Raw genomic sequence first — 16468 nt, forward strand, 5'->3', positions numbered from 1 at the left:
AATTTCTATTCAAACTCTCAAATTTTGTTTGGAATCGTCAACAGCCATTAAGTATTTTCTAAGCCTGCATAATTAATTTTTTTAAATAATTTTCACATCAAGTCCTCGATTTTCAAATATTCTTTTCATTTTCGAAACTATGTTTTGAAGAGCTTTATGAATAGCTTAAATTCATTTCTGTGTTTTGGAAATTTATTTTAAGTTTTATGCTTTAAAACTTTTGAGGCTTCTCATTGGAGTTTTAAAATGTCTTTTTGAATTTTTAATATTTATTTTTGAGTTTTTTATTCGTTATTTTGGAATAGAACCAGCCCATGGATTTCGTTCTCTAAAATTACATTTTTCTTAGTTTTCGAAATTCATTTTTGTATACATAGATTCAAATGAAAATTTTCGAATAAATTCAAATCGAAATTTAAAACTTTTATTTTATTTATTTATTTACTTGCACTACATCTGTGTGATCCTTCTAACAGAAAAATGTGAAACACAGATGGCGCTCAGTTAGAGGCGTTGTTCCTAAGCAATGACAGGGGGCATTCCCACTATTTAGGACTGGCAGCGGCAGATAGAAACCAAAATAGATTAACGAAACCAACGCAAGATTGAGCCTTGTCGAGGCCCGCTGCTCCCGTATGGAGTGAACAAGGAACACAAAATTTTTTTTTTTTTAATTTTTATTTTGAATTATTGAACGGGTTTTTACAATTTCTAAAATAAGTTTGAGTTTAAAGTTATTTTCGATGTTGCCATGCTAAATTTAGAATTTTCAAATTTTTTTTTGTATTTTTTGATAATCCTCCCTTACTCTTCAATCTTTATAATATGTTTTTCAATCTCTGTGGGATTTTCTTGGTGTAATACTTGACCCCAAGTTCCACTGGAAGCTACACATAGAAAATCGAGTTAAGAAGGCCAATATAGCCAGCCTTTTACGCCTGTAAATATATGCTCGGAAAAAAATGGTGTCTCAAGCCACGTGTCGTACTCTGGATGTACAACTTAGTGGTTCTGCCAATTTTGACATACGGTTGCCTAGTTTGGTGGGTAGTTCTTCAGAAGGGCTATAACACCACTAAACTAGAGAGAGTGCAGAGAACTGCATGTGTGGGCATCACTGGTGCTTGTAGAACATGTCCTACTGCTGCGCTCAACGTTATTCTGCACTTACTTCCTGTGGATCTGCAGGTTAAATCCATTGCTGCTCAGAGCGCTATCAGGTTGAAGGAGCTTGGCCTCTGGAGACAATATCCTCTAGCACATAGTAGCATCTTGAAGCAGATCTCTCCTTCCTTCTCTGTTATCTCTCCATCCGCAAACTGTGTTTTGAGGGTTGTGCTAGGGCTATCTTTCCGAGCAGGCAAGACTGGGAGGAGAGGAGAGGAGAGTCGGCACGGATATAGGTACCTCTGTTTTCACTGACGGATCCAAAATGGAATCTGGAGTGGGAGCGGGAGTTTTCTCTAAATCGGCCAGCATTTCGGTCTCTTTTAAACTGCCGGAAACGAGCAGCGTTTTTCAAGCAGAGGTCTTCGCGATCCTGCAGACATGCAAAATGCTTCAAGATCGCTGTTGGGAGGGAGACATTAATATTTTTCCGATAGCCAAGCTGCGATCAAGGCACTGTCGTCGCCGTATTGCAGCTCTCTTCTGGTGAACTCCTGTAAGGAGGAACTCAAACATCTCGATCGAGCAGGAAACATCTCCCTTATCTGGATTCCTGGGCACAGGAATATAGAGGGAAATGAAATTGCCGACGAGCTTGCCAGGAAGGGGTCGACAGAACCGGCTTCAGCCCTCGCAGATATCGGTGTCCCTTTGTCCGTTGTTAAAGGGAAACTACACAATTTCTTTCTAAGAAAAGCGCAAGACAGATGGAGGTCTGTCTCATCGTGCGCTATTACAGAACACTATGGCCCCAATACGATAGTGTGATGGGAATCCCCCGCCAAGGTGGTGGGAATCCCCCGCCATTCAATTACCATTGCGGTGTTCACTGGTCACTGGGTGATCGGTACTCATGCGGAGAAGCTTGGAATTCCGTACAACCCCTATTGCAGAAGCTGTGGGGATCCTACAGAGAAAGAGACTGTTGAACATTTACTCTGCAAATGTCCGGCTCTGGCGGCTAGGCGCTTGAGATTCCTTAGCGTGCCCTTTGGGGATGACTCGAAGAAATTCTCCAGCCTAGATTCCTTTTCTCTCCTCCACTACATCAACAGCACTGGATGGCTGTAGAAGGTTTTTTCTTCCCAATAATTTTTCTTGGCACAGGTAATGGCCCACATTATGCTATCAAAATGGCACGTAAGTGCTACTTGAAGTGTGAATGTGGCACCTTTGCCATTTTACCTACCTACCTATTGTTTTAAAAATTTTCGAACTTGATATAACATTCCCAAGTATATAGTTTTTATAGCTGTAAGTATGGAATATGGAAAACTCGAAGTTGGTAGTTACACAAAAAAGTTTAAGTTGTCTTGCGCTAATTTCTTTGTAGTCATTTTAACTATGCAAGGATTAACTTTCCACTAAACTCAGTTTGTCTCTGCTGCATGCTCCGTGAGCAATTTTTTAAATAAATTTTATTAAATTTAAAAAATATTTAAAGGTGAAATATTTAATTATATTTCATTTTCCATTTCTTCACGATTCACCGAAAAGGTTATTGAAATGTTCATGTCCTTATTGCTTTCATAATCAGTTGACCTGCTCTAATATTCTCTAAGAACCAAAAGTAAATTTACTTTTCCGCAGTCAACGAAAAATAAAAAAAAAAAAAAACAACAGACAAAAACACTTTCAACTCTTTATACAAATAAAATTCTAAAAGCCAAACAATACCCGTGGAAAGTTTTCATTGGCGCCAGAATGGCTGAAATGTGAAAAATAAAGGCGAAAAGTAAGTAAAAAGACAAATAAAATACAGCAACAATAATGACAAATTCATAAAATCCAAGCTAAGACAGAAGAACGAACGGTGGCAGAACTGCAACTAAATTGAATTGTGCGGAAATGGATAATGACAAATAAAAAGAAAAGTTAAGAATTCAAATAATAAATACAGAACTAACTGTGGAATTAAAAAAAAAAATTAATAAATAAATAAAACCAAACATATTTCGGGTGGAAAGGAAAATAGTCAGAGTAGGAAGAAAAATATTCGATTGGAGTAAATGAATGTTTTCCACTGACAATAAATAGTATTGGGTAAGGAATGTTAAAAAAATTTAAATAACACCAACGTTGATTGCTTGAAAAATTCTTTAACATTCATTCATTCATTCATTCAAAAAAAAAAAAAATTAATATTAATATTAAGAATAATAAAATAAAATGAGTTCAAATAAAATGAGATAAAATTAAAAAAATAAAATAAAATCATAGAACTAAAATTTCCACAACACCCATCAAAAACCTTAAACTTTTATACTCAGCGAGTCATTTCGCCAGCTGAGCCGCTATCTCTTTCGTTGGCTTATTCCCTTTTCTTCTCGTTGACTTATTCCCTTTCTTCTCGTTGACTTATTCCCTTCTTCCCTTTTCCTTTTTATTGCGTCTATGTAAACTTTTGGGCTCAGCCGTAAAAGATTCTGTCAGCAAACACGTCGTGCTATGAATTCACCATCAAAGTTGAACGACACTGCGGGCATTTTATGAATATACATACTTGCGCCTTGGTGTATGCAACATTGTACATGTTCGCTCTTCATGCCAAAATGATATTTCGCAGGATAGTAAAGATTTCCAATATGAGCACTCTATCGCGATTTTAAATGCGCATAGAATATAAATATTGGTTGGAAGTGCTGTAAAATGTGTGTCCTTTAGTCGAGTTGAAGGGAGAACAAATGCGCAATAGAGTTTGGCATATCTTTACCCATATCCTTACTGGGCTACGTTTGCACGCAGCAAAAGTAGGCAGTTGCACTTATCCAAATGCAACTTCAAACCCTCGAGTCAAGTTTACTCATCCTAGCCACTGCTGAAGAACTGTCGCTATGTTTTTTTGCTTGGTTTTTTTTTAAGAAAATTCACGCTTTTCCTGCATCATACCGAAGCATACTTTTCAGCGTGCATTTCCACTTTGTTTGCATTTAAGAGCAGCTAGCAGCTAAAAGTGCTACATTGTAAAGTGTGGGAGCGCTGAAATCGAGAAAATGGTTGAAAATGTGTTGGTTGATATTTTCATGTAAAGCTAGCAGGCAGCAGCGCCTGCAGGTATGCTAATAAAAAGCAAAAAATGCATGAGGTGTAGAACACAATTCTTTGTGTTTGGTAATGCATTTGAAATGAGCAAAGGCAAAGACTGAAGGCGGAGTGAGATTTTGTAATAAAAAATATTGTCTTTTTTCAGAAAGAAAAATAATGCTATAGAATTTTTTTGGTGGTTAAGTAAGCTAATGTGTGCGTTACAGCATTAAGTGAATTATGTTGGTCTTTGCATTGCACTTTTTTTTGACATTTATCTTGCAACTGGTATGCGAATCATCCAATTCAATTGCCGCTAAGTGGTCATTCTGTTTGAAGGATTAAAAATAAATTTCGCATACTCAGCAAAAATGTGTGCGATTTGTTGAGCTTTTGTTGCCATTTGGCGGCTGAGCGAAGACATGGATAACATAGAATAGAAGCACAAATTTCCCACCCATCATTGCAATGGACTACGAGCCTGATTGTATTCCAATGTGGGTAACCCCTTCATCCTAATCTAACCTGAGCTTTCTCACTACTGCCTTTTTAAGTGGGTGGTTAAGTTTCAAGGGCCGGTTTTGATTTTAAATAAAATACAATTTTTTTAGGAAATTGTTGTCATTTCTCTTTATTATGATAATATTGGTATAGCTCAATTACGTACGGAACAAAATATCGGCCAAACGGCGGCCGCGGTCTTGGCGGCACAGCTCCATTCGATTGTCCAAATTTTCGATGACGCTGAGGTATAATTGAGGTTATATGCCGTTAATGCGCCGAATTATCTCATCCTTTAGCTCTTGAATTGTTGCTGGCTTATCGACAAACACCTTTTCTTTCCAATAACTCCAAAGCAAGAAGTCTAACGGTGTCGTTCACATTCAACATCGGCCCTTGAAATTTAAGTACCCTTTACTTTTATGACCTAGTGGCCCTCTACATAAGGGGTTAGAGGTAGTCAAAATTTAAAAAAAATTGGATTTTTTTCTGCATTTTCCTAAAGTATAATATCTTAAAAATATTGTGTGAAAATACTCGGGCGCTGCGGATCGTTCGAGAGCAAGTCGCTAGCAGCAGCTGCAAGCAACATTGATAGTAAAACTTTAAATGCGTTTTTGTCAAAAATATGCTTTTTGAACTGGTGATCACTGTAACTTAAACCCCGCTTGGTAGATTTCAATAAAATTTATACTGCTTTTGAAAAACATAAAAATCTCGTGCCTGATCGAAGGATTTTTTTTTTAATTTCGATTTTTTTAAACAATTAATTGTCGGTTTTTTCTCGAAAATCTGAAAATTATTTGCTGAGGCCGCCATATTGTTAATTTTGAAAAAAGGTTGGATCAGGCACAAGGTACAAGACTATTAATAAAACTAGTTTCTGTTGTCCGATTGATTTTAGATGAATCTCCTCCAGGGACTTGTGATTATCACCGCAAGGCATTTCTGAAGCAACGGGCTCCACACAAACAGTGATAACTTTTACAATTTTTAATTGTTTTTTTTTCAATTTTGCCAAAGTCAAGTCGAAACGTGATGTATTAATGCCATGTTTTTATTATTGTAAAATAAAGCAACTGACTAACAAAAAAAAAAAATTATTCCAAATCATCATTTTTCGGGCCTCTGACTACCCCTAACCCCATAAACTATATTGAAATTGAACAGTTTGCAAGCCCTAATCTTGGGATAGAAAATATTAATTTTTGTAGAAAATAGTTTGCATCTCTCCTACCCAACGGTTTTAAAATTTGCTTCAATTTATCGACCTCGGTTTAAGCTAACCCGTTTCAACTTAATTTTTTAGAATAAAAATCTGTTTATAGTACAAATTTTCCACCCTATTTCCCTGCTGTAATTCAAAATTTATGCACATCACATTTTAGTCATCAAGTCCCAGGTCATCACTATATCAACTAACAAAAAGAAACAACAAAAAAAAAATCATAAACAAATTCATTAAAATGGTGATGGCATGCAAATACCATTTCGCACTGTTGCAACATGAGCATTAGCATATTGCATGCAACACATTAACATATAAAAAACTCATTAGAGATTTGCTACACATTTTTACCCAAGCGGAGTACGCAGAGAGGAGTGGTGGAAAAGAATAAATAGTGGCGCACACAATAAACATGATGACATAAGAAAAATAGGTTAAAATACTCATTTGGATGCATTGCTTTATTTGTTGTGTGGGTGAAGTGAGAGGGAGTAGGGGAAAAGTGAATGGGGGATAAAGGGAATGGAGAAGTTAAGTCGGTGTTATTGTTTGCCAAAGGCTATCTGACGGAGAGTTGTGAATGTGTCGCTGGCAGATTGTTGTCGTTCGCAGAAGTTCTGCGCGGAAATATAGGTAAGAATACCTCTGAAGAAAGCGCAGAGTTGTTAAGCGATGCAAGACTGAGGAGAGCGCTGAAAAGCGCTGAGGTTGAGGAAAGCGCAAATCGATGATTATTCTTATGGATGTGAAAGAAGTAATAAAAACATTTAAGTTGAAATCAATGAATGGAATTAAAATTGTAAGAGTTATGACAATTTCTGACATATTTAATGCCATTGGAAAGGATTCAACGACTCGCTGCTCTGTGCATAACAGGAGCGATGAAAACCACTCCAACAGTGGCGCTGGAAATGATATTCAGCATGCCACCTATTGATCTTATGGCGGAAAACCTGGCAGCGAAATCCGCGAGGATGTTGGTGGCTGCTGGAGTATTCACCTACAGAAGCTTCGGTCACAGCTCAATAGGAAAGTGGAGCTCAGGTGGCACGGACTACATGACTCCGTACTTTAATTGGGAGAGAAGGTTTCGCACGACAATTGAAGAGGAGAAATGGCACAAAGGCATGAAGCCTGGCCATAGAACTTTTCACATCTATACAGACGGCTCGAAAACTCCAGACGAAGTGGGAGCGGGTATTTACTGCTCAAAACTAGGAATAAGGCAGCCTATCAAGCTGCCAGACCTCAGCAGTATTTTCCCAGCGGAAGTTTTTGCTGTGGGGAAAGCCGCGGAGCTAGCCTACACTAGAACTAGAAAGAACTCCACAATTAATATATACGTGGACAGTCAAGCAGCAATAAAAGCAATAACCTCATATTGTATTAAGTCCAAAAATGTTCGACGGAGCAGGAAGACCATAGAAAGGCTAGCCGCCAACAGTAGGTTGCATATCTACTGGGTACCTGGTCACAAAAGCATTATGGGGAACGAAATAGTAGATGAGATAGCAAAAAGCGCTGTTAGACTACCTTTTGAACAAGAGAACGGCATACCACAACCGCTAAATACAATATACAAAGAAATGGACGACTACATGAAAAGGCGAGTGGAAGCTAGGTGGACTAATCTGACCACATGCAAAACAGCAAAAGTCATGTGTAGAACTAAAGACGAAAAACTGACTCAATTCGTACTTACGCTCTCGCGAAAGGACTGCAGAACTATTATATGTATGCTAACAGGTCATAATCTATTGGCTGCACATGCGTACAAGATATGGATTGCTAACACGGACAAATGCAGGAAATGCAGAGAGGATGTTGAGGAAACGTTTGTCTGGCATTATTAAAAACGCGTTTAAAATGCCTGGGAGCCCCATTGTTTGAGGGTCTGGAGGACGTCTGAAAAGCGGATCTCCCACCGCTGCTTAGATTCGCCAAAAGCGTTGACATCCTACATGATGTCTACTTTCGGTATTCATGGAGGTCGGTCTCCATCTGGTATTGGTAGGGACCAAAAGGTCTATGCGTGGCTTGTTGCCAACCAGGCTAGCCTAACCTAACCTATGACAATTTCTCTTTTTGCTGACAATTTTTTTATATGGAAGAAAATGGCTAGTACCGTCAACGAAAAAAATTGTCAAAAATCAACGGTAGTTTGTAGCCATTTGCAACTTACATTTTTTTGCATCAAAATTGAGTGCGCTACAAAAAAGCATACCATAAATTATTCTAAAAATTTTATTTAAAAAATTTGAAATTTCGGTGAAATTTTGTATAATTTTTGTAAATTTCATAATCTTCTTCTATCTATCTATATATATAAATGTGAAAATCTGTCCCTATATTCGCTTAAAACTCGCGAACGGGCTCACCTATCCAAACCAAATTTAGGCTTTGTTTGGACTATTCAGTAGATGGTTTGTGTTTTAAAATTTTAAGAATCGGATACCAGGGTCTCGAGAAATAAGCCAAAACGTGAACCCGGGTAACCCTAGGATGTGTTTGTACAATATGGGTAGCAAATGGAAGCTGTTGGTGAATGCTTTAGTTCAGAGTATTTTTCATGCCGCTCCGTGACTAGGGTCCCGAGATAGAGACCAACACGTGGACCCTAGAATGTGTTTGTACAATATGGATATCAATTGGAAGCTATTGGTGAATGCTTTAGTACAGAGTATTTCTCATGCCGCTCCGTGACTGGGGTCTCAAGATATAGGTCAAAACGTGGGCCCGGGTAACCTTCGGATGTGTATATACAATATGGGTATCAAATGGAAGCTGTTAGTGAATGCTTTAGTTCAGAGTATTTTTCATGCCGCTCCGTGACTAGGGTCCCGAGATAGAGACCAACACGTGGACCCTAGAATGTGTTTGTACAATATGGATATCAATTGGAAGCTGTTGGTGAATGCTTTAGTACAGAGTATTTCTCATGCCGCTCCGTGACTGGGGTCTCGAGATATATGCCAAAACGTGGGCCCACCGTGTCTTTGCCCAGCGAAGCGGGTCGGGTTTGCTAGTAATAAATATTCACTTCTGAACCTAATATTTTTAATATTTAAATTTTTTTTTTGCTAATATTAGACATTATTATTGAATTAAAAGTACGCCGATGTTCAGCAAAACTTTTTCTGAGTGTAATTTAAAATAAAAACACATAATAAAATGTATTTTTTTAATAAAAATTAAATATACAATTAAAAAATAAAATTTGAAATAAAAATATAAAATAAGAAAAGTCCGTGTAGCCGAGAAAGAAAGAGGGAGAGCCCCGAGAAAGAATGAGAGAGATAGAGATAGAGAGAGAGAGAGAGAGAGAGAGAGAGAGAGAGAGAGAGAGAAAGGATATATATCTAAATAAATTCACAAAATTTGCAGAGAATACAAATAGAAAAAAATTTACAAAAAACGGAGAAGGGTCGACAGGTGTAGGTAAACGCCGGACACAAACCGTGGCAACGGCACAAATTACCACAAGGCAATACTAATAAATCCGACGCCGAAATGGATAGCCCTTTATAGTACGCACAAGCACTAGCCAGGAAACGCAAATGAGCGCCAAAAAGTAGGCACCAAAAAAAAAACGCTAAAAAATTGGGACCAAAAAACGCCCCAAACAGTAGGCACCAACAAACAAGAGCCAAAAAGTAGGCAGTGTTATTTTTCACTAAAAACTAGCAACCACAAGGAAAAACTCAGAAAAATCGTTTCGGCTGCAAGGCAATGCGGTGTGTTTTCTGGGATCAGCGTGGTATGATTTGGTACGAGCTATTAAAACCAGGTGAAACAGTTGACGGTGCACGCTACCAACGACAATTGGCCGATTTGAACACCGCTTTACACCGAAAACGTCCAGAATATGCCGATCGGCATCACAAAGTAATTTTTCTTGATGAGAATGCACCGCCACATGCACCGCCGCATCGAACAGGAGCGTCCCAGGAATTGGTGGCGACGTACGATTGGGAACCGCTGCTGCGTGCGGCTTACTCACCATACTTGGCGCATCCCGATTATCATTTGTTTGCATCGATGGGTCACGCATTTTCCGAGCAGCGCTTCAATTCTCACGAAGAAGCCAAAAAACGGCTCGATGATTGGTTTGCGGCCAAAGACGGCCAATTTTTTTGGCGAGACATCCACAAATTGCCTGAGAGATCGGTAGCGATGGCTATTATTTTGAAGATTAAATTTGTAACCATTTTTTGTTAATAAACGTTTTCTTCAACGTTATATCTTTTTTCTCTCTCGCGGAACGAAAATACCGAAAGCGTTCCATGACCTTGAAATTTTATTCTCCATTTCCGCTCGTCCATCGACACCTAAGAAGTTTCACTTCAAACATTTAAAATAAAATGTATTTTTTCTTAAAATTTCGAAATACGCAAAAATTTGAAAAGCAGATTTTATCAAACAAATTTTTTTTGCCCTTTTTAGTAACATAAAAAAACCATGATTCAATTATAGAAGGTTAGGTAAGTAGTGACAAGGGCGCTTTGACACTCCCTTATTTTAGGGCTGCATTTACGAAGGATGGGAAAAAGGGAAAAATGTTTTCCCCTTCTTGCCTAAAGGTAGTAAAAAAGTACGTAAAGTAACTAATTAGTCCTGTACTAAGAGAAAAACAAGTATATTGGTTATTTAATCTACATTAAAACAAAACGACAGAAAAATTATAGTTTTTTCTTTAAACAAATGTAATATTTATTTAGAATATTTTCGATGTTTATCTAACACAAGAGCACGCAGAACTATGTGATGTTACTTATGTATGTGTTTTTTTTCTGGCGTTCGGAGTCGGCTTGAAACTGTAGGTCCCCCCATTTGTGGAATAACATCAAGACGCACACCACAAATAGGAGGAAGAGTTCGTGTACGCGCCAATTATATATATATATATATATATATAATCTTGCAATAGATTTGAGTATATTTTGTGGAAGAGAACAAAAAATAGTCATAATAAAGAAATTTAATGTGTTTAATTTACTACAATAGTACAAGTCTTTTAATACACCAAAGGTCAAAATATAAAGCGTTTTTCAGTAAGAGCGCTTCAACTTTTTTTTTTTAATAAAACACAAACGGTTTGACTTTTTTAACTAATTTTTTTTTATTATCGAGTTTGAACATATACATTTAATGTATACTAATGAAGTTTACAAATGACAAGCGAAAAATAAAAAATATTGCGTCGTTCGCCCTCCCTATCAGAAAAAAGTTGACGCGCACCTATTGAAAAACGCTTTACTTAATCGACAGGAATGAGATGAAACAGATGTAGATACATGTAGTAAGTTACCGTAAAGACATTGCGAAAGCAGAAGTTCAGTCGATAATTTCTAAATATAAGAAAAAAATTGAAATTAGAAAAGTTAAAATAGTTTGCAATAAAAATTACAAATTTACTAGTTTATAGTTTAAAATTTGTCTACCTTAATATACTTTGCGTCCCTAATATTAATAGGAAAATGTAATAATATAAACTAAAACTAATACATCGAAAAATTTTAGGTATTGGTAATATAATCCACTTTTAGTAATTGTGATGGTTTGTAAATTTACGTATATCAATACCACGTGTCTCAGTAATGAATCAGAGTGGAAATATGAGGAATGTGGGTGCACTTGCTCGTATAGGTGTTGGAACGCTGCACTTACTTCAGGCAGAAATCAAAAACCTGTAAACCAAAAACTTAAAAATAACTCACAAATATATCATTACAACTTATCTGTAATTGTAGACTTAAAGCGCGATGACTTGCTCGTGTAGGTGTTGCGCATACATCTACGTACAGCATATTGTTCTAGACGGGGTAAGGTATCGACGTGGACAGCCAGTTCGGAAGTCAAATTCATTTCAGAGGTAGCAGTACTAGGCACATAATAACCGTCACATGTTAAACAGGTATTTGCACCATCATACACAACACGCTCCATGTCTCCTATGAAATTGTCCGTAGCACCACATGAGACAATGGTAGAAATACGCGCATACGTGCTTTCGTTTCTAAAAACCACAATAGTTGGGCCACCTAGCTCTTCAACACACACCTTCCGCAGCAATTGCTCGTCTGTGAAGTCCTACAAATAAAAACTTTATTTATTACAATTTATTAGCAAATATTCTAAAAGAACTTACTAACTGTAGTTTATGTATTGTATGTAAGGTGGTCTCTGTTATATTTGCAAAAACGCTGCTATAAAACCTATGAATGAAAAAATTTAATAAGAATTTTTACAAATGTCTGATCTGGACTTACATGTATGAAAATTTACAAACCGGTGGTTTTCTGCAGCAGAAAGCCGACTCCAAATAATCGACTATCACCATATGTAAGACATAATCGACCTAAATAGTGAAAAACGACATTAATTTACAAAATAATTAGCTTTTATTATTATACTTACTTGAATGTTTACAAACAGATAAAAGATTTTCAACGAATAATAACAAAGCAAAGCGTCAAAGTGGAAACGGTGTTGCCGACCAAATAATTTGCACCAAAAGTTTAGTTTTTACTACAATTGAAAAATTTTTTTGTGAAATAGGTACTTTTTTTTGTAAAGAAGCAACACGTTTTCAAATAAGGGAGCCGATATGTCAAGAGGGAGCGAGAAAGCTGTTTACTAACCTAACCTTCTATAATTGAATCATGTAAAAAAACCATAATTTGACTTTCCGCAGCCAGACCCAAAAATCGCGGCAACCGGTGTAAATATCAAAAATGCATTCGATTACTGTGCAGGTACCATATTTCTGGAGGCACCTGGTAGACAATAACTAGCAAGTAAAGCAGTTTTGGTGTTTTTAGCATTTTTAAAAGGGTTGACGAATGTGTAACTTTGTGAAAAAATGTCAAGCAAATCAGACGAAAGCTCGGGGAGTTATAGAACTTCGACTGACACAATTTAGGCAGGACAGTTTGTTACTGCGAGACTTTATGCTCATACGACAGATTTTTGAGGTGGGTACAAAATGTTCACTGACTCTCTGAAAAGTATTTCCTCATTGTGCTTTTTTCTTAAATAACACCATTCCCTGCAAACATGAGCTCTAAGCGGCACAATAATAACCGTGTCCCTAAATTTGCCTCGCGTTCCCTACTCGCTCACTGAAGGGAGAAAAAAATAATAATAAAAATCCAGAATACGCCCACATATGTATGTAAATACTCGTGAAAAAAATATTGTATTAGTGACAATCGTGGTTTCTGCTGCTTCTCAGCCATCACTCAGCCTCCTCGAGTTCCCATGTGCTCCCACTGCCTATGCACTGCCACAAGCACTTTGTTGGTATTTTTCCGTTCACTACCGCCACTTTTTTGCTTATATTTTGAGAGTCGCATTTGAGCCTTGACATGTTGACAGCGCAACAGACAAGCGCATGTATCTATACACGCCAGCACAATAAAAACAACACATTCACACATACTTACATGCTTCTAGTTACATATATGGGATTTTTCATCGACACAGGCATTTGGTTTTGTATGTTGAGTAATGAGGCTCTTTGCGCATTATTTGAAATGTGACCCCCGTTTTTAATAACTTCCGCTCGTTTCCGGTAATGACACCCAGCTAAGAGAACGTGTCCTTGCCGGTGGGCTTAGAGCGTGTGCGATGTGAAAATATTGCAAGTTCTACGTTTTTGTTTCGCCGCCTCGATATTGACTTATGGGGCAGCATTTGACATGCAGTTAATGGATTTTAGAATTTTACATAGTTGCACAATGAAATGATAAAAAAAGTTTTTGAAAAAAGTAAAAAATTATATATTTATGAAGAACTTTTTTGGAAGTCTGTCAAATGGAAGGAAATACTCGGCGTAGTATGCAAAGCAAAAAAACACAAAAAAAAAATCAACTTGATTTTTGAGCGACTTCAGGCTTACACTTTATTATACTAAAATTCAATGGACTATAAAACTGCATACCATAAATTATTCTAAAAATTCTGACTAAAAAATGGATAGAAGTTTGCAAAAGCTTCCGATTGAGAAGTAAATAATTTTTTTTTAATTTTCGTGAATTTTACGTAAAGTCTGGAAGCTTCCTTTACAAGGTTTTTGTTTTACAATAAACTATATTATTACATAAAATTAACCAAAAAAAAAAATGTAACATAAAAAATATCGCGATAAAAAGATAAAGTGACTTATTTATGTGTTCCACTAACAAATTTCAACCCAACATTTTTGCTCCGTGCATCGCACTCATCTTACGCACACGTGACTCTAAAATTGAAATTCCATTCAAAGCATTAATCCATTTAAACTTTCAACAGCTTATGAAAAGCGCCTGCTATTTCAAGTTTCTTGTTGTTATCCATAGCAATAACAGCTCACATTGTTATGCTGCTCAACTTTTTTCCCACTTTCATACTTAAGCTGTTGCGTTTGATATTTCCTTTGTTATGCATTGTTTTTGTAATATTTATCGACAGTGTGGCACACGCATAAATACTTGTACAGGCAAAGGCGAATGGTTTTGTCAATCGACATTTTGTGGCGGCGGAGCAGTTGTTAAGAATGCTGTTGGTTAACCTTGAGTTGCCGCGAGTGTACGTGCTAGTGTGTGATTAAATTAAAATTATATTGCCACTTGTTCGCTTTTGACTGGAATTTAGGAGAGAATGCTAGAAATTAAATAAAAAAATTTAAAGTAAATATAGCCCTTTTTGTGTTTATTTTTTATTTTTGAAAATTATGAACAGTTTTTACTGTTAAAATGGTGTCTTTCTCCAAAAGCTTGAATGACGAACTAAAACTAAAAAGACTAAAATCGAATGCGTTACAAGGTTGGAGAGCTGCACCTTTTAGGTGGTATAAATTTTAGTTAGTATTATGACATTGCGAAGAAAAAATGAAAAAATTATAAATAAATAAAGTAAAATTAAAAAAAAAAAATAAAAACAAAGAAAAAAAATTAGAAATAAAAAATAATAAATAAATAAATAAATAAAACAAAAATTAAAAAATGGAAAAAAATTGGAAAAAAAAATAAAAATAAAAGAAAAAAATTTTATTGAAATTGATTATTAAACCAGTCTATCAATTATTATTTTGTCAATTTTCACTGGTTCCCTGTTCACGTGCTTTTTCCTATTCTCACTGGTAATTTTTTATGGAAAATTTAATGAATATGAAATATGAATATGCTTCCGAAAAAACAAAAAAAATTATTTTTTTGAGTTTTTTAATTTTTTCGCTTAACGCTTAACCTTCTGAACAGAAAAAATCGCGAATTTCAAAATTAAGTTTAAAATTAAAGAAAATGTTAAATAAAAAAATTACACAATGTGTGGCAAATATTTTTTATCTAATTCAAAAAAAAAAACAAGCAAAATAATTTGAGTGCAACAAACCATTTTTTTTATTTTGTTATAACTTTCTAAATCTTGGAAACGAAAAATGAAGTGAGTTTCCAATGGTTTGCGCGAGTGTAAATAGGTCTTTAGTTTTTCACGAAGCAAAATATGTTAAGAATTTTGAAAGTAAACATACAATATTTAATTATATTTGTTCCTAAAAAAAAAGTATTTATATTTTATTATACGTTTTTATTCATAAAAAAATCAATTTAAAGTTTTAAAAGTAATAAAAATTAAAAAACTTATAAAATTAAAAAAAAACTTAAATTAAAAAAAACAAAAAATAATAAAATTTAAAAAATAATAACACTTAAAAAGTAATAAAGTCAAAAAATATTAAAATTTTAAAAATAATAATATTAAAAAATAATAAAATTTAATAAGTAATAAAACAATAAAATTAAAAAAATAATAAAATGTTAAAAATTAGAAAATTAAAAAATATAAAAATTAATAAACAATACAACTTTAACTTTTTATTCTTGCATTTTTGAAATACTTAAACCTTTTGGCTTAATAATTTTTTCAAAATGCTCTAGTTTAAATTAAGTAATTTTTTTTAACACATTTTGGTTTGTTTGTTTATAAAAAAGTAGTTTTATTTTTTGTATCTTGCGTTTGAATTTTTATATGAACTCAAAACAAATAATTTTTTTGCAGAAATAAAAATATAAAATAAATCCGCAAACTCTTCTAACGAAAACTATTTTATTATATTTATTTTATGTTTTTGACGAAGAAGATTAGTATTATTTTTTTTATATTTCTAAAATGCTTTCTTTTTATATATAAAACTATTTTTGAAGAAATAATTTTATATTTAAAAATAATTTTATATAGTGTTTAATTTTTGTAAAATAAAGAACTTTTTTGTACAAATTTTATTTGTAATAATTTTTTTTTAACATTTTATTTTTATAAATTTTATTTTGAATACATTTTTTTTTAATATTTTTTTTTATAAATTCTATTTTGAATAAATTTTTTTTTTATAATTTTTTTTATAAATTTTATTTTCAATTAAATTATTTTTCATAATGTTCGTTCTACAAAATTTAATTAAAAATCAATCATAAATTAAAAATCAAATATAAATTAAAAATCAAAAATAAATTAAATAATTTAGTGGTTTTTTTTTTATAAATTTTCTTTTGAATAAATTTTTTTTCA

General features: G+C 34.6%; 1 protein-coding gene across 1 annotated transcript; it reads right to left on the reverse strand.

The window, feature by feature from the left end:
• Window positions 1-11307: 11307 nt before the first annotated feature.
• On the reverse strand, window positions 11308-12415 carry LOC129246166 (T-complex protein 1 subunit theta-like). Its single transcript, XM_054884738.1, has 5 exons — window positions 12338-12415; window positions 12190-12278; window positions 12069-12135; window positions 11655-12010; window positions 11308-11607 (listed from the first exon to the last, which is right to left on the reverse strand). Exons 2-5 carry the CDS (start codon window positions 12258-12260, stop codon window positions 11589-11591), a joined length of 513 nt encoding a protein of 170 aa, XP_054740713.1. The 5' UTR covers window positions 12261-12278; window positions 12338-12415; the 3' UTR covers window positions 11308-11588.
• Between the last annotated feature and the right edge of the window lie 4053 nt (window positions 12416-16468).

The sequence above is a fragment of the Anastrepha obliqua genome, chromosome 4, assembly GCF_027943255.1.
Source record: "Anastrepha obliqua isolate idAnaObli1 chromosome 4, idAnaObli1_1.0, whole genome shotgun sequence".
NCBI lineage: Eukaryota > Metazoa > Arthropoda > Insecta > Diptera > Tephritidae > Anastrepha > Anastrepha obliqua.